At 52.3% G+C, this 18,735-nt stretch overlaps 1 protein-coding gene across 3 annotated transcripts in view; it reads right to left on the bottom strand.

Annotated features, from left to right (window-relative positions):
* Positions 1–18,735, bottom strand: part of CORO2B (coronin 2B) — a 126,948-nt gene that overhangs the window by 47,703 nt on the left and 60,510 nt on the right. For all 3 annotated transcript variants that reach the window (XM_026478394.4, XM_044392003.3, XM_057303664.1), the window contains exon 2: positions 13,282–13,482. In XM_026478394.4, coding sequence (XP_026334179.1) covers positions 13,282–13,482 — 201 coding nt within the window. The remainder of the gene's footprint in view (positions 1–13,281; positions 13,483–18,735) is intronic.

The following is an 18,735-nucleotide window of genomic DNA, read 5'->3' as shown; positions in this document are numbered from 1 at the left end:
AAAACTGGAAGCTAGGGGCGCCTGGGTGGCTCGGTCGGTTAAGCGTCCAACTCCTGATCTTGGCTCAGGTCGTGGGATCGAGCCTTGCATCGGGCTCCATGTGCTCAGTGGGGAGTCTGCTTGAGATTCTCTCTCCCTCTGCCCCTTCCCTCCATGCTCCTGGGCACACACCCTCTCTCTCGAGTAAATAAATACATCTTAAAAAAGAAAAGAAAACTGGAAGCTACGTGTGAGAGACCGACCCTTCACTGTATGTCCTTTGACTCCTTTTGAAGTTTAAACTATGTGAAGGTTTTATTACCTGAAAATAAATACTTATGTATAGATAGTTGTTATTCTAAATGGGTAAGACTTTGTCAGCAGATACTGGTGAGTAAAGGCAGTGCGGAGGGGCAAGAGTCAGAGCGCAGGTGTGAAGGAGTTGTCCTTCGCTCCTAGGCTGCTAAGTCCCAAGTGCCTGGGGGCCATGAGACTGTGTTAGGGACCTTTGCCCAGGGCCTCATCCCGGCCTCCATGCTGCATGCCAAGCGGCAGGCACTTTCCTGTCTCAGGGGTAAGCCCTCTCGGGATGGCCTACAGCACTGGGCCCACAGTGCTATCTCCGTCAGCGTCGTGTCGGGGTGCCTTACCTATCCCATGTCAGTTAAATCTCATTCAGATCCCAAGGGGCAGTTTTAGGAATGATGTCTGTTGGACAAAGGAGGAGAGTGAAGCTCAGAGAGGTCAAGGAACTTGTCAGAGGTCACACAGCCAGGAAGTAACTTAACTGGACCCAGGGCTGCGTATCTTCCCGCCTCCAGAACTCTCTCTAAGACCAGGGAGGGAAAAGGGAGGGTGGAAAGAGTTAAGCACCCAACAGTAAGCAACTGCGCTCTTCCCTGGCTCTTTTTCTCAGGCAGCCCCTCCCCCTCCCACCCAGGTTGCCGCCTGGCCTCGGGCCCCATCCGCACCCCCACCCGCCCCCCACTGGCGGACTGCAGGAAGGAGGCACAGATGGCAGGCGAGGACGAGGCCCCCAGCCAGGCTCACCCAGCTGTCGCTTTGGAAAGCACCACGCATCTCCTCCTCCTGCCTTGAACAATTGGGAGCTGGCCAGCCTGGCCCCAGCTGTTCCCTCTCTCTGGTCCAGGGCTCCCGCAGACCCACACTTCTGAGGCCTTTGTCTCTGGGGGGCCCGGTGGGGGGAGGGGAGAAGCATGACTCCCAGAACATCAGAGCTGGACAAGCTCTTAGGGGACAACGGGTCTGACGTCTCGTTTTACAGATGGGGACACTGAGGCCCAGAAAGGCAAAGGCACTTGTCCAAGCCCACAAAGAACCAGGCAGAGAAGTCGGGTTTCCTCACTGCTAACAAAGCTTAGGATGTAGGGGTGAGGGGTGCTCAGGCGGGTTCCACTGGCCCTCCGGACGAAGCTTCCAGCAGAGCCGTTCTACTCATCCTGATTTTATACGATGATCGTCCACCTGTGACTTTATTTCGGGGGTCTTTATCCGGGTCTACAGACCCTTTAGGTCTGTAAGCTTGGATAGGAGAGAAATTTCACTGGCTTCTGACTGAAATTTAATATTTCTTTTGTTTATAAGTGTAGGCAACAAATCCCAGCAATAATCACATCTCGTCAATAATCACACATATTTTCAGATCACATTGTTCTGTTACTGCTGTCCAAAATCATGCTTACGCTCAGCACTACTTTGAAGTTACAGTACTTATTAGGCCCTCGACTTCGCTTATATTATTTAATGTGTTAATTTAAAAGCACAGGTGAGACTATATCACCGTTCTGGTATACATTTGCATAACTGTATCTCGACATAATTGGTTTCTTTTCTACTCCTATTTATCTTATTTTGTGTAATTAAAATTGTTATTCTCTGAAGGGGTCCATGGGCTTATCCAGATCGCCCCCCCTTAGAGTTAAGAAGCTGTTTCTTTTAGGGGTGCTGGCGTGGCTCTGTCGGTTAAGTGTCCGACTCTTGGTTTCAGCTCATGTCATGATCTCACGGGTCATGCTCAGACAGGAGTCTGCTTCTCTCCCTCTCCCTTTGCCCCTCCTCTCACTCTCTCTCTCTCAAATTAATAAATTAACTTAAAAAAGAAGAAGAACCTCTTTTATTCGGGCAAAATGTCCCAGTGTTAAGAACCAAAGTTTGACAACTTTTGTGCCATACCTGTTACCTCAGAAGACACAGACTGGGACTGAAGTCACTGGAGACAAAGGAGCAAGCTGGGGGTAGGGGGCTGGCAGCCCCGGGTGGGGAGCCCATGGGCACGCCCTGTACCAGGTGCCCTTTCAGGCTTCATGTGACCCCTCACTGAATCCTCGCAATGGCCTTGGGGTTGAGACTTAGCATTTCTTCCATTTTGCAGCCAAGGAAACTGAGGTACAGAATATTAGGTATTAGCTCAAAGCACATGGCTAGTGAATGGTGGAGCCGGGATTGGAATCCAGGCACATGACGTCAGAGCCTTCCTGCCTTCCTGGCCGGGTAGATGGAAGCTTCTCGCAGAAAGTCCCTGAGGTGTTACGGCTGCCTGGGTGCTTCTCCTGGTGGGGGGGAGGGGCGTGGGGGAAATGAGATTCTGAAGGATTTGTGGCCCCAGCGGATCCTCTGACACATGGGGCACCTGCAAGCTGTGCAGCCTTGACCAAGTCCCTAGCCCTCTCTGGGCCTCAGTGTCTCCATCTATAAAATGCAGGGTTCTAAGCATGGTCGTCCCTACCTGCCCCCTCCCATGTTCACCTGACGGATGACCCACTTGGAAACTTAGGCATGGGTTGCTTAGCAACTAACATCAAGGTCTTGGCTGAGTGGAATAGAAAGGGGGGGAGGACAGGCTAGCACCATGTGATGCTGATGCCACAAAGCCTTCTCGTGTGTGTGTGCGTGTGTGTGTGTGTGTGTGTGTGTGTATGTGTGTGTGTTTAAGATTTTATTTATTTGAGAGAGAGACAGAATGACCAAGAGGAAGGGCAGACGGAGAGCGAGAAGCAGACTCCCCACTGAGCAGGGAGCACGACTGGGGCTTGATCCCAGGACCCCGTGATCATGACCTGAGCTGAAGGCAGACGCTTAATCGACTGAGCCACCCAGGCGCCCCTATCTTGCGTTTTAAGAGGCTGAGTACTGCGACCTATCCCTGCACCTTAAGGTGACCTGGCCCTTTAAGAGCCTTGGGAGGGAGGTGGGGGCAGGGACTTTGGGAAGGCCATCCTAAAATGAAAACTTTCCTTAGGACTAAATGGGGCTTGGAGTTTCTCGGGCAAGGCAAACACACACTCATTGTTCTGGAAGCTGCCATGAGAAAGGCCAGTTAGGAGGGGTCTTGGCCAAGGCCTCAGGGCTCCATTGGCTCCCCCGGGAAGATGCCCTGTTTCAAGCCAGGCCACCTTAGTTCCACTCTCTACCCTGCCCCTCCTGGACCCTCTATCACTTTTGCTCCCTAAAGTGTCGGGAGTCCATGGACGATGGAGGAGGGAGCGCCAGGTGCTGCGGCCTCACCGCCCCAGACCTCAGAGAACAGGCAAGTTTCTCTCCAGGGCTTGGGGATGGCTGGCCTGGGCGGACCCATCTCATGGGCTGAAATTCTCCTACTAGCCACACATTCCTTTGGGTCTCAAGGCTTCGGTCTCCTTAAATCTCACCCTAACCTTAACCAAAGGCAAATTCCCTTGGTGAAGGGAAGCCACTGTGGCCACCAATACCTCAAAAGGTCTGATATGGGACTCTGGCAAGGACCCCTGGGAAAGGGCCCTGAGGGCATCTGGGGGGGGCCCTACAGGCTTGGTAGGATGCTTCTCTTTGGGGCCAGGATTTATCACGGGTACAACTTGGTGCTGAGAACATGTGATCACTGGAGGCTCCTCTCATTCCGGCTTCGTGTCAACACGAGCCTGGAACTGGGGCACTGGGGAAGTGAGCGGGGGTTGGGGGGCAAGGGTTATGAGGACCGTGAGGCCTCAGGCAGGCTCAGAGCACAGAGTCTCAAACTCGAGGCCCACCCAGCAGTCCTGTGCCTCGGATCCGAGCCAGCTAGATGCCAGAGAGCCCCTGTCTCGATCCCCAGCCCCTCTTCTCCCTGTGATGTGAAGCGTATGATAGTAGTTCTGATAGAACTCTGAGTTATGATCAAAGGGGATTATAGCAGTTATGATAGCTCCGTTTATTGAGCCCCTGCTGTATACCAGACACCATGGTAAACCTTTCCATGCCTTATGTCATTTAACCCCGGCAGACAGGTGGACCCCAGGTAAGCAGGCAGGCTGACTACAGAGACGCATGATCGGCCACCAAAGTGTGCCCAGACCCCTCCCCAAGGCCCCCCTCCCGCAGGCATTCCCATCACTCCCATCAGTGTGCCCCTGCATCACCATCCCCAGGCCCTCTGGGGCACAAATGATGTGGCTGTGAGTGCTTTCCTCTACAATGCTCAGTGTCTGTAGCAACCCAGACAGTTCTAAGAAGGCCAGAGACAAACTTCCTTGCTGGCTGCAGGCTGGGGAGCCCACGGGCTGTTTCTGGGCTGGGGTGGACCAAGGAAGAGGAGGGAGTGGACAAAAGCCCTTGTCCCCACCAAGCTCCTGCTTCCTGAACACGCACCGTGTACCTGGCAAGCTGAATGCTTGCTTAACCATCGCGGCCCCCTGAGCAATGAGAAGCATTATTATTTCACAAATAGAGAAAGCGAGGCACAGAGAGAGTACATGTCCGGGGTTCACAGCCAAGGGATGGAGCTACGATTTCTGAAGACGTGGGAGGCTCCAGGCCTGAGAAGGAAAGTGGGGAGCAGATCCAGCTATCTGGCAAATTGGTCTGGCGTCCAGGCCAGTGCCTCTATGGTGGGGGGGTGGGGGTGGGGTTAGGCCCATGGCCCAAGTTCACAGCCTCACTGGCTGTGCTCGGAATGAAGCCAGGGAGACAGCTCCGCAGAGGCCCTGACCCAAGGCAGAGGGATGGATTCTTCGACCTCTCCGGAGATCTACCAGTCAGGCTGCCTCCCCGATCCCCTGTACCTCAAATCCAGAGGGTGCCAGCCCATAACCATGAACTAAAATAAGGGAACAACACTTCCATGTCTACTGAAGAGCATGCCTTCACTTTTCTCAAAAAATAAGCAGTCATTCTTCCAAAAAAGGGAAAAACACAAAGCAAGGCTGTCAATCTCGGCCCTCAGACAAATGGGATGAAGTTGTGACTTCGCTCACAGTTCCCCCTTCCCAAAGTCACTTACTGCACACTCAGGCTGTCACAGGCTTTGAGATGCAAATTGCACCGAGCGGAAGGCAGCTTGAAGAACAAAGAACGATTGAGGAAAGATCTGAAAAATGGATTTGGAAAAGACTCTCTGAATTCCCCTGGGAGAGGGGGAGACCTGTCTGCAGAGGGGAGCAGGGATGGAGATTTGGGGCTTTTCCATGGGAGCCAGCAGGGTTGAGCAGCTCAGTGCTGAGGCAGGGAGTGTTCCAGAAATCCGGAATGGAAGCAAAGGCTTCGGGGGAGCAAAAAGTCTGATTTTATTACAGTCTTCAGCACTGAGCTGGGCACCCGTTTCTGGTCCTTCCTCTATTATCAGGCCTCAAACGTACTGTGAGTCATGGGGCTAACTGGTCTGCCAACTTCTGGGGTTGATTCCAGAGTGAGAGCAGCTGGGCCGGCAATACTCTTCTAAGGGCTTTAAGGGGAGGGTGCAGCCCCCCCCCCTTGAGGCTGGGAAGCCCCCGCAGGGCACTGCGCTGTCCCTAAGGCAGGAGAGGGGCTCCCAGGACCAGCAGAGAGAAAACCGCAGCTGGGGAGCTGGGGCGTGGGAGCCTCAGGACCTGGCCTCGGTCAGCCCAATGCCCCCTTGCTGAGCACCTACTGTGTGCAGGCCTTGTGCAAGTCCGACCTGTTCCCCACCCTTAGGGCTCTCATTCCAATCAAAGCAACTCGCTGAACCGCAAACTCCAGAAGGTTTGGTCTTGTTGGCACTTGGTCTTGTTTACTGCTGTAACCCTGGTCTTGGAACTGGGACTGGAGCATAGTAGGTGCTCAGCAAACATCTGTTGAATGGATGGGTGGGTGGATGGATAGACGGCTGGATACACTAACCACTTAGGACCTAATGAAGCATTTAGGAAGAACCCTAATAGCGACAGTCACAGACTGCCTCTGGGGGGGTACTGGGTTGGGGAAAGCTTCATGGAACTGGCCTCATTTGAGTTGGGCCTTGAGGAATGAGAAGGAGCCCTTCTTGTATTCTGCACAGAACCTACCAGCACACTGGTGAGGACATATTTGAACAAGACGGTGTGAGAGGGGAAGAGAACGTGAGAGCTAAACTGAACCGGACAGAGCGCGTGGCCCAACCCCATCATTTTGCAGAAGGGAAAACTAAGGCACAGGAAGGTTCAGTGACTCACCTAAGGTCACACAGCAATTAAGTGGCAAGGCAGAGATTCAAGCAAGGTCTGTCGGCTTCGAGAGCCTGATCTCTTGGCCCCCGTCCTGTGCTGCTCTCCTGCTCCAGGGCTCTGCTCTCCTCACTGAGATGCCTTGTGGAGTTTTGCTCCCGTTCCTGTTCAAGCTTGCCTCTACCACCCCCCCTGGCCGCCCTGGGGAGATGGGGAGCACCTGCCCAGCCTCGGTTAGGCCTCCTACCTTGAACACCGAAGACAGGACAAAAAGCAAGAGAGGCCACACTGGTTGGGTTGGGGGAGGAAGATACAGCACCCCAGACCGAAGTCCGAGGGGGAACTGTTCTGCCACCAGGGCACTGAGACTCAGCAGGCATGGGGGGAGAGGAGAGGCCACAGGGCTTGCACAAGCGGGTAGGAGTGACCCCCCCTGGAGCCTAGCATCCCAATCCCAGAATCAGGTTATTCTGCACTATATGCAACTAAATCTGAACATAAATTAACCAGGCTCCCGGCTCCTGGAGCATGTAATAATGCTCGATCATTCCGAATGGCTGGCAGGGAGCCGTTAAGATGGGCAGGGTCAAAAGCTTCCTGCGCACATCATGGGGTTGGTTCCATGAGCAAGACATGTGGGCAGGACCCTCTCAGGAAACTCCCACCTGCCTGGCCCACCAACGGATGTCCTCTGAGCCTCTCAGAGACCAGGCCTGATGTAACTTGGGACCCAGGGCCCGGTACGGGGCTGGCGCTCCAACCATGCCCGCTGACTGAAGGAAGGACGCCATCTTGTCCGGTTTCCTGTGCCAAGACACCTCTCTCCATCTCCTCCTGCCGGCTGAAATTGTTGCTTCAGGCCTTCGGGGCAGAAGCTTCCCTCAGAGTCTAAGAAATACCCACTCTCCTGGCTTCCAGCAGGGATGGACAAATGGTGTTGGCATATCAGAGGAGCTCATAAAGTCCTTGGAGACACTCAAACAACAGTAGTAACAATACAAGGCACATCTCCAGACATGCCTTGGCCTAACCCTCCAGAAGGTGGGCAGGCCCGCTGCTGGGAGAGCCCCGGGTTTAAATTCGGCCACGTGTGCACCGTGCAATCTTGAAGGAGTCACTTGACTTCTCCGAGCCTCTGTTTCTTCATCTGTAAAATGGGGAGAATAACTATATCTCCGTCATGGGACTTGAGGTGAGATTCAAAAGCAGCCGGTAGGTTAGACTTTCAAAGTCTGTCCCGCGGGTTCTAGTGCACAGCCAGGACTGAGAACCGCTGGGTCACGGGGTCGAGCCAGACTCCCGATGCCCAGGCCAGGTCTCATTCCTCTTCTAGCAGGTGCCAGTGGGGCTACCAGGTAGCTGCCTAAAGCTTCGGCGGGCAAGACTCTGCTTCCAGCTCGGGGCCTCCCCGCAGCCCGGATCCGGAGGCGGTGACCCCGGGTGGAGTGCGGCAGGAAAGGGGCGGTGCACCTGGGGAGGCCCAAGTGGTTAATCAGGCCGCTGGGCACAGTGCCTGGTCTCTGGAATATTCATAAGGCCCCTCCAGCTGTGCCAGGCAATCAGGGTGCTGATTGCTCCCCCATCTGCAGCTTAACATTCCGCTCGAGAGAGGAGAGAGCTGGCGGCTGAATGTTAACTAGGGGAACAACAGGCTCCCGCCCTCCCAACAGCAGCCAGGACAACAGCCCCCGGAAAGGCAAACGCACTGCTTCTAGAACCGCCAGCCACAGCGGGACTGTTCGCCACCATCGGGAGCGGTGGAAAGAGCCCTGGAGCAGGAGGCTGGCCTCAGGTCCGGCTCCCACGCTGACCCACGGGAGGCCCGTCTCCCCAGCCTTGGTTTCCCCCCTGTGAAATACGGATGGCTCCACCCACCACCCAGGAGGACCGAGTTTCAGATTCTCTTGGACGCAGCGCGGGGCAAAGGCAAGGCATCAGCACGGCTGCTGGGTGGCGTTGCTGCCGACGTGACTTCTGCCCCCGAGACAACTTTTCCATCTCAAATATGGAAATCTTAGGCAAAGCCGGCGTTCAGGGAACCCGAACAAAGGGGCAGGTGGAGTCTCCCTCAGAAGGCGGGGTCTCAGGGCAGGGATCTGGGGGTCCCGGGTAGTGCTATTCTCATTTGGCCCGAACCTCTCAGAGAAGCAAGAGGGAAATGGGAAGGACACCTGATAGTAGACGGAAAAACATTCAGAAAAGAATGACAACAGCAGACAATGTTCTGTGGCCTTCCGGTTGCTCGGGGGGTGAGGGGTGGGGGGGTGGGGGGGGAATAGCCTGGAGTCATTTGGTGTAGGGGACAAAAGTGCGTCCCCAGGAGTCCACAGCTCCTAATGAACGCTCAAAGCCATGACTAGGATCGGCTAAGAAAGGGCCAAAATCTTTTCGGTGTTTGTACTGAAAAACACAGGAAGCTGTTTGTAGAGATTTCTGTCAAACCGAGGGAAAAGAACCTGGCGCTAAAATACTAGAACCTTCTTCCTAGAAAACCGGCCAACGTGGAACAGCTCATCTCTACTGCTGACCAATAATGACAGGGTTCTGAATTTGGCATTACTGTTATGGTTGGTAAGCCCTGTCCCCAGACCAGCCAGGCTTTGCCTGCAAGGCTCGATGTGGCCCCAGCACGCAGGACACTGACAGCCTTGACCCACGCAGCAGGGGATGGCAGGTGTTTGCCCCAATTTCTAAGGAGCCACTCTTTGGGTGTGGAACCTTGCTCCATATGGTCTCAGACACCCAAACTAAGTGAACCCCCCAGATCAAAGAGTTATCTCACCCACCCACCCCACTACCACCCTTCGCCCTCACTGCGGGTAGGTCTGTCTTGTTAGCCTTTTCTCCAGCAAGCCCTTAAGCCTGTGTAACTCTGGGAGAAACTATTTGCAACATAATGGAGGGCTGAACTGAGCTCCTTTCTACAGCCTCTCAAACCTCAGGGGCTCCCTTTTTTACGTCAACAAACTGCTTTTTTGTTTTTTTTTCCCCTGAAATACAAAACACTAAGTGTTCACCTAAAAAAATTAAGAAGCTATAGCTATGGAAAAAGAAGAAAATGAAAGAATCTTCATGATCCCAATACTCGGAGATAACCATTATTATCCTTAGGTGTATATTCGGCCCAGTCTTTTCTGGATGGGTAGATGGAAAGATAGAAATTTTCTTTTTTAAACATTTATTTATTTATTTGAGAAGGAGAGAGAGGAAGAGAGAGCACATGCGGGCTGGAGAGGGGCAGAGGAAAAGAATCTTAAGCGGACTCCCAGATGAGCGTGAAGCCCCCAACACAGGGCTCGACCTCCCGACTCAGAACTCATGACCTGAGCCGAAACCAAGAGTCTGACACTTAATCGACTGAGCCACCCAGGCTCCCCAGATGATAAATTTCTAATGGGATTAATTACACTTTACCTTTTTGTTTCACTTAACAGTATGTCATAAAATTTTCTCTCATGAAATATTCCCCTGCATCGGTGGTTCTCAAAGTGTGTTTGGGGGATCCCTGGGGATTCCCAAGACTTTCAGGGATTCTGTTGTGTTGAAACAACTTTCCTAATAATACTAGGATGTTATTTGCCTTTTCACTGCCATTCTCTCAGGAGCATACAGTGGAGTTTCCGGAGGCTGTGTGCATAGTATTAAAACAGGCTGAATGCAAAAGTCAACATGCAAATCTTCTAATATATACATATATAACATGCAAATCTCCTATGAAGCCAGACTAACTTAAAGAGATTTGGAAAAGGGTAAAACAATGCCTTTCTTCTCATTAATTTTTTTTGTGTTTTGGAAAATAGTTATTTTTCATAAAAATATGTTTCTTGAGGAACATGAAATGGGTTCATTAATGTTATTTTTTAAAAAGATTTTATTTATTTATTTATTTAATTGAGAGAGAGAGAGTGCTTGCACACGTTCGTGAGGCAGGAGGGCACAGGGAGCGGGAGAGAATCTCCAGCAGGCTCCCTGCTAAGTGAGGAGCCCAAAGCAGGGCTGGATCCCACAACCCCAAGATCATGACCTGAGCCAAAATCAGGAGTGGGATGCTCAGCTGACTGAACCACCCAGGAGCCGCTAATGTTATTTTAAATAAATTAACAAATAGATATATTTTTTAAATTCCTTCTTTTTTATTTTGAATATGCCTAATATTGATAGACAGAACCCGCCTGAGTAAAAGCTCTTTGGTAGCCTCAATACTTTTAAGAAGTGTAAAATGATTCTGAGCTGAGCACTTGGGAACAGCTGTTCCACATCATGAATTTCGACGACTGCTTAGTATCCCCTTATGTGGATGTCCCTTAATTCTTTCCACATTTCCTTATTGATAGACCTGCAGGTTGCTTCCAATTTTCATTATTGTAAAAGAGCTGCACGAACCATCATGCACTTATGTAAAGTGAAAATCTACTGGATTCAGAGAAAACAGAAACCAACTGGCAGAGTGAGCCATCACTACCGGTCCCCTAGCAATCAAATTAAATACAATGTATCGCAAAATGTGAACAAATAAAGTTGGACAGCTCTGTGTGCACTGGATATATGTGTATGTGTCCAGATACATTGTTCATCTCTATGCGGGGTCTCACACCCTATAAAGAGTACCTTTTTCCCTACTGTCCCTGAAGTGTTTACAAAATCTGATCCTATTCAAGACTAGTGCTACTGATAATATAAAACTCTTTGGTACCATTACAGAAACTGAGAAAAAGAGTTTAGAAACTTTTAAGCAATTTGAGAGAGAAATTTTATCTCTGTAGAAAATAAATTATAAAAAAAAATGGAGTACTAAAAACTGTTACAAACATGTTGGATATACTTGAGAATATTCCTGTTGGATAGATTCCTAGAAGCGGAATGGCTAGGCCAGTGGATGTGCACATTTATATGTTAATACTTAGTGCCAACTTACCTGTAAATTTGATGTAAATACATCAAATATACCAAGAATGTATTTGGGCACCTGCTCTCTTGCGCGCTCGGCAATACCAAAGGTAATTACTCTTTTAAATCTATTTTTAGATTACTATTACGATTTTCATCTTCTGTGAGCTGCTTATTCATGTCCTTTGCCTGTTTTCTACAGAGTTCTTTTGCTTTACTGATTTTTCTGGAACCCTTATCTATTTTAGACATGGATCTTTTATCTGTATCAGTTATGGGGTTTGCTTTTAAGCTTCCTTACATGTCTCACGGTAGTATAGAAACTTCACCTTTTTAAAAAAGTTGTTCTAATTTATTAATCATTTCCTTTATGGTTCTGGGATTCTTGTCTTGTTTAGACAGCCTTTCCTCATTGCATGATTTAAAAAATACTCTCTTTTCCTGTAATATACTTGCAGCTTTCCTTTTTCTTTTCTTCTCTCCTTTTTAATTCTTTCTCTTTTAATGTTTAGATCTTTAACACATCTGGAATTAATTGTTACAGCGTGAGGTACTGGCTATTGACCTTTGTAAGCCACACAGTGGAGTATCTCAGGGTGCTGGCAATGGGCTTGAGCCCCCAAGGACCAATCCACACGTGGCTGGGGACCTGCTGTGGCTGGAGATTAGCTGGTCCCCAAGGTAGACAGGGATCTGAGCCCATCCGGTTTGAGAGGGGAGACAAACTGTATTTCAGAATCCTTCCGAATGTGTTAGAGCCGCTGTGGGCATCTGTCAGCCAAGCCCATGAGCAGAGCTAGTAGATTTTTCCAAGAAAATACCCAAACATCTTTAACATGCTATGTGGTCCACGAGGAGGTTCCGTGTCTACCATCCCACTCCATGCCAACATCATGCATGTAGACGGAAGAGGATTCAGCGTCCTCGTTTTACCATTACACGGAGATAAGGTGCAGAGAGGGTAAGTGCCATTCCTGAGACCACCTGGCTGGCAAGTGGCAGAACCAACTAGAACCCAGACCTGCTGCCACCAAGCCCATGGCTCCTCAGACCTCTCTGTCCCTCGGGCTCTGTCCGCAGACCTCTCAGTGTCACTGCGGCTGTGCCCCCTTCGGTGGGAGGGAGGCTATGGACTAAGGATTTCCCAAATCCGTGTTCTCCCACTGTGGGTAGGAGAGACTGGAAAAATCCATCCTCCACCACCAGCTGACGGTAGATTTCAAGAACTGAGGCTTCCTTTCGCCTGCACCTCCTCCTTCCCTGGCGGTTTGGCGGAGGGTGGGAGTGGAGATGAGTCAGGCCGGGAAGGGAGAGCTCAGCCATAAACAAGCCAGACTGACAGCGAGCGCTTTCCCTGAGGCGCGTGACCTCCCACGGGCCTCCAGGGACTCTGCCTGAGCACAGAGCTTCAAAATTTCATGATCTAGGCTTTGCAGATTTAATTTGTTATATTCACAAAGGCAGCCACAGAAGGGGGAAAACCTTTAGCTAGAAAGTGTGATGAGAGAGAAGGTAAATGATTCCCAGCCTTTCAGTGGAGAGCTCGCAATGTTTTTTTAATGAGCGTGTCATTTCTGCAGATGCCCCATGTGCCTACGGCTGGGTCTTCACCCCTCCCAGCTCCACACCAAAAAGGACAACCCAGGACACAGAACTGCAGAGCAAGACCTGGTCTTGGAGATCACCTGGAGATCAGGTGTTCTAATCCCGAGTGTTAATGGGAGCCCCATGTACCCAAGGGGAAGTGACTTGTCCAAGTGCTTTAGGAAGCGCTCTTTGGGGAAGTTTTGGGAACAGATCTCAGGTCTCCTGGATCCTGGCCTGCGCCTGTTCTGGCGGATCTCGGGAAAACCCTGGGGTGGGCATAGCCACCGGACATGTGATGAAACAGTACAAGGGCGGGGGCGCGCAGAGAGAAATGGAGGCAGCAGTCCCGACAGTGACCGAGGAGGGCTTCTCCCTGCTCTGGCCAGCAGCTGGGGCAGGGAGGTGCAGGTCCTACCTGCTGCAGGGGGATGACCAGGAAGGAGCCACCTCCCGCGCTCTCGGTGACGATGGCCAGGAAGCGGGCGTTGACGGCACAGAAGTGGTTATCGTGCACATTTTTGGTGATGGGGATACCGTCGAAGCAGTGCTCCCGGTTAGCCACCTTCCCGTAGACGTTTCGGAACTTGGAGCTGCGGTACTGTGGACGCCAGGACATCTGTGAGGGACCAGGAGAGACAAGGGTCAGGCAGGTCACCACTTCTGGAAGGGCCTGGGCTGGGCAAGGGGGGGGAGGAAGTGGAGAGAGGCGAAGAAGCCTCTAAGAATGCAGGGCCCTCAGTGTGCCTGGCCCTGTGCTAGAGGACTTACTCTCTTAATAAAGTCCTACAAGAGCCAAGACTGGCATGAGGGCACTCATACATTTCCTGGCTTTGGTACGCACTCCTATCCCATCTTCCAGAAAAAATGTAAGGTCCTTTCACTTCCTAGGGACATGGCATGTGACAGAGCAGACCATCTCCCCAACAACACGTATGGGCTGCCTCCTGCCTCTCAAAGGCTGTGTTCAATTCAGTATGGGAGATACAGACAGAGGGGGCTCGGTGGCCACAAAGACAAGGGGGGGAAATGTCCCCCTTTATGTGCAAAGAGACAAACGACCATCCATTATCATCCCCTCCTCTGATCCTCTCTAGAGCTTCTAATCCACAAATGCACCCTCAGAAATCTCTCAGTCCTATCTATCATCATCATCATCATCATCATCATCATCATCATCACCAGGCACAGAGAGGTTAGGTGACTTGTCCAAGGCCACACAGCTAATAAGTAGAGCCCTGAACACGGGTCTCCCGACTGGAAATCCGAGACTCTTTCTTATGCCAGAATACCCTTTGGAGTAAGGTTTCTCGCTGTGTGGTCTAAGGATCACCTGTATCAAAATCATCTGAGCCTCGAACATTGTTTGTGAGAAATGCTGATCCTTGAGTTCCGGTCCTGACCCACTGAACCCAACAGTTGGGGGATGGGGCCAGAAATTAGCATTTTAATTCAGCTTTTCCCCCACCTACAGGAAACGCCCAGTGTAACAGAGGCACATTGAAGTTTGAGAACCCAACCCCCTCTCTACCCGCCATTGACAACACAGGTTCCAACCAAGCAACCAGTTGGCCCCTACTGCATGCGTGTCCCATGCCATGTAGCCGAGAACACAGATGTGCACAAGGGGGAACTGGAGGACCAATTGGGCAGCCCACGATGGAGTCCAGCTTCGCTACAGGTTGGACCCTCCTAGGGGGAAGCCCTACAAATGGTCATCTTCACAGACTGGAACCCGAATAGATTTAGACATGCCTCCAAGTGCAACAGGCCCCCCGCAAGTGCCCAGCCAGGGCCTGGCATACAGCTAGAGCTCAACAGACCTTTGTGAATGAGTATACTGCTGTCCTGACCTTGCCATGATCAATGCCTTCCCCTTCCCGCCCACTCTCCTGCTGTCTCCCACCCCATCTCGGGACAGAAGGAGGCAAGGGTGACTTCCCTACAGGAAATTTCCACGGGAAGGAAAACAAAAGAAGGCACCACCGAGGAATCAGGGCACCAACTCTGGGGTCTGAAAACAACACTTCGCATTTGATTTAAATCAAGTCCAGAGCCCGGCTGCAAAGTTCTCTTCATTGAAGGAAAGAGTTCAGATCCAATAAGGAGATTCTCAGGGAGGGTTTCTCACCTGCAGGCAAATCCTCTTTCTCCCCGCCCCCCCCCGCCCCAGGGGCCCCCAATCCCCACCTTCTCCACTGCCTGGGTCACCGTGTACCCTGCGGGGGGCCTTCTCCCTGCTCTCCCTGCCACTCCTCCCTCCCACTCCTCCCTCCCTCCCCGGCTCGGCCCACGCTGCCACCCACTCCAATCTGTCTGCTCTGGTCCCCGCCCAGGTCCGCCAGGACTGTTCAGGACAGAGTCCTGCAGGACATGGACGGGAGCCTGGTGGGCACTGCTGGCTGCATGACCTCAGGCAAGCCCCTTGCACTCTCAGGACGTCAACTCCGCATCGGGATTACATCGGCGGAGATAGTCAGGCTGGGGTCCCAGGCGCTCACTCGCAATCCCCTTACACGGTACAGAGATGAAGTGTGTAATTTTAGCAGTTACGTGTTTATTTTAATTTGCATTAGAAATAATAGAACTTGCATGCCAAATCCATGATTTCACAGATATTACTGCTAATAAGGCTAAGTTAAAAAATAATTAATCAATTAAAAAAAACAGTATGAAAAATATAGCATAGACCTGGCAAAAATTCAATCTGATATGGGAGTGCTAAGAATTGCTCTGTCCCTTCCAGGTAGAACATTCTAGATTCCACAGTTCCCACGAAAGAGAAAGAAAGAGAAATCCCACCTCCTGCTCCTTGCTGGTGCATTCCCGGCCTAGAACGCGTTCACCCCTCTTCCCTGCCCATCCCACCCTTAGCCTCCAGGGCCCGATTCAACTTAGACTCCATAGGCCCACACTCCTCAGAGCCCCTGGACAGCCAGCATCTCTTCTTCGGGGACTAGTCTCCTCTGTGTCACTGGCTCTCTCTTCCCAGGAAGACAGTGATGGCAGGTGGTGACCCCAGGGCCTCTGAGCCGACTGCAGACTGGTCTCTGCTCTTCCCAGGACATGAGTCTCAGATGCCATGGGGAGACCTGCTGGGCACCCGGCCCCTGACAGGTCCAGCCCCTCCCCAAAGGGAGCCCCCCGCCCCCAACGGTGTCATGGTGTCTGTGAGGGGAAGGGTAATAAGAAGCCACATAGCCCAGATGCAGCGCCATCTTTGCTGCTGTCTAGCTGTGTGACTTGGGCAAACCACTTAACCTCTCTGTGCTGCCTCCGTCTGCTCTTACATAAAGGAGGCTAATAACCCCCACTGCCTCCAAGAGCGCAGAGGAGTCAATGCCAAGATGCTGTGACGTGCATAGCACAGGCCTGGCACCCCTCCGATGCTCACTCCACAGAGCAGAATGAGAGGCAGGAGAGGAAGGGCTGGGCTCTGTGCAACCCCCCACCTCCACACCCTGCTTATTCTGAATACCCCAGAGCCCTGCAGGGGCAAGGGTGGGGCCTGCGCCCAGGTCCTCAGGGCCCCCAGCCTGGGTCTGCCATGGCTGAGGGGGATCCACACGAGCCTGCTGAGAAACGCCTGGTTCCAGAGCTCCGGTGACACTGAAACCAGCTGACCTGACAGGCTCTCCGGACCCCTCCCACGACACCCATGTTTCCCTGGGTGGCGTCCACAGATGCTGGTTATCCTGGGTCTATTTTCCCATCTGACTTCACCCCTTCCTCCTCCATCTCTCCTCCACTCTTTCCCTACTCTCTCCCCCCCTTTCTGCACTGTCCCCCTCTCTGCCCTTTCCTCCCCCCCGCCATCTCCCCATGGCCCCATTCCTCAGGGTGTCTGTACGCAAAGCAGTCTTTGTGGTCAAGGTTCCTGGTGGGCGCACCTGTATTCTCCTTGAACATATCCCACTAGTGCCCCTCACAGCCCAGCATCCTGGGAAGCCTGAGCCCGGCCCTCGGGCTTGGGGCTTGCACTCAGTAGGCCTGTTGTTCCAATGAGCCTGTCTCCTGGGGCTGGGTCCCGGCGGGCCCTAGAATGATGCCAGCCTGCCTCCTGGGAAAAACGGAGAGCATCTTCCCAAGGGCTTTGTTCTCAGCAAGCCCGCTGCTGGCGGTTCCCCCCTGGCTGATAGGCTGGGGCTGGATCTCTCAGCTGGCGTTCGGAAGGGCCCTGGCTGATCGCGGTCCTCATCACTGGGCCTGCAGCCTCACCCCGCGTGAGTCCACAGCAGGTGCACGGCCAGGGCTGGACCCTGGGTTTCCACTCCCCACGCTGACTCCTGCTAACCTTGGAAAAGACCCTTCGTCTCTCTGAGTATCAGGTGTTCCATCTCTAAAATGGGATTGCAAGTCCCATTCACGATACCACGGCTGCTCCCATGGATCCGGGCTGTTGAGGGGTGTCCAGGAAAGCACTGGCCCAGATCCTGCTTTCAGATCCAGAGACGCTAAAGCCCGCACTTGACACATTCACGGTAGTCGGCCAGTCGCTTGGTGGCAGACTGCGGAACGGAAGTGCAATGGGAATGGGAGGTCAGGAAAGGGGGGAATCAGGGCCGGCTTCATGGGGGTGGGGGCCATCCGCCTGTACCAGACACCCAGAGAGCACGGGGCTGCACGCAATCTCCTTGGGGGATCTCCAGCTGTCCTCGTACCGGGTGGGAAACACCCAGCCCAACTTCAGATCATTAGTGAGCACAGGGGGCGACTTGAACCTGTTCTCTCTGACTCCACAGTCCAGATCAGCTTTTCTCAAACCTTTTATTATGAAAGATTTCAATACAGAAAAATAGTTGGGGGAATGGTAAAATAACCACCCAGCACCTAGGTTATTATTAACATTTTGCCACGTTTCTTTTTCTCTCCCCCTGTGTGTGTGTGTGCACACACGTACGTGTCTCTTTTTTTCTTTTGTGGAATCATTTGAAAGGAGGTTGCACACGTGACTCTTGTCCCCTTATTATATCCGCATGCATTTCCTACAAAGGAGGACAATTTCCTACACAAGCATATTACCATTATCACGTCTAAGAAAATTAACGATTCCTCGATCCCATCGAAGACCCAGCCTGTACTCAAAATGCTCCAAAACGCCTTTTACACTCTTCCGTATTGTGAACAACCGGGACGGGGAGCCACGTTGCTCCCACAGGTTTCATTTGGTGGTGATCTCTCTTCTGCCTCCTTTCAATCTAGAACATTCCCAACACCTTTTTTTTTTTTTTTTGGTTTTGTTTTCTTTCCTTTTTTTTTTTTTTTTGGTGGTATTGACTCTGAACACAGCAAGTCAGCTGTGTGATAAGACGTTGCAGCGATCTGTCTCATGTTGCTTTACGACAGCTTCAAAGTCATTCCTGTCTTCCCTGTAAACTTTAGGAATCAGGTGTAAAGCTTTGATTCGATTCCGGTGAAAGACGGCCCTGTCATTCATCGCTCAGCTTTGGTGGGGGGAGGATGGAGAGGAGAAGGCAGAGAGAACGAGTCACACGCACCTGGTCCGACTGGCGGCAGGGAGGGACCGGCTGGGTGCGCCGAGGGTCTGTTCTGGAGGGCGGCGGACAGAAGGCTGGAGGGCCTGGGAGGCCAGATCAGGCACTGACACGCACTGTGGACCAAAGCAGGGCGACCACGGGCCCCGGAGGGCTGACCTTTCCACCCGCAGTTCCCAAGGGGTTGACTTCACTCTGAGGTCAGCTGGCTGCGTGGGCAGGCAGGGAACAGAAAGCACTCCTCTGTCTTCGGCCAGAGGAGGAGACCGTGCTGAGGCTGGGACGGAGATGCTGCCCTGACCTCGAAGGGAAGTCAGTCAGTGTGGCAGCCAAGGGATGACCTAGAACCTGGCCCTTTGCCTTTTCCCCGTGGCCCC

This window comes from Ursus arctos, unplaced genomic scaffold, assembly GCF_023065955.2.
Source record: "Ursus arctos isolate Adak ecotype North America unplaced genomic scaffold, UrsArc2.0 scaffold_28, whole genome shotgun sequence".
Taxonomy (NCBI): Eukaryota; Metazoa; Chordata; class Mammalia; order Carnivora; family Ursidae; genus Ursus; species Ursus arctos.
This window is presented reverse-complemented; position numbering and strand designations above follow the sequence as displayed.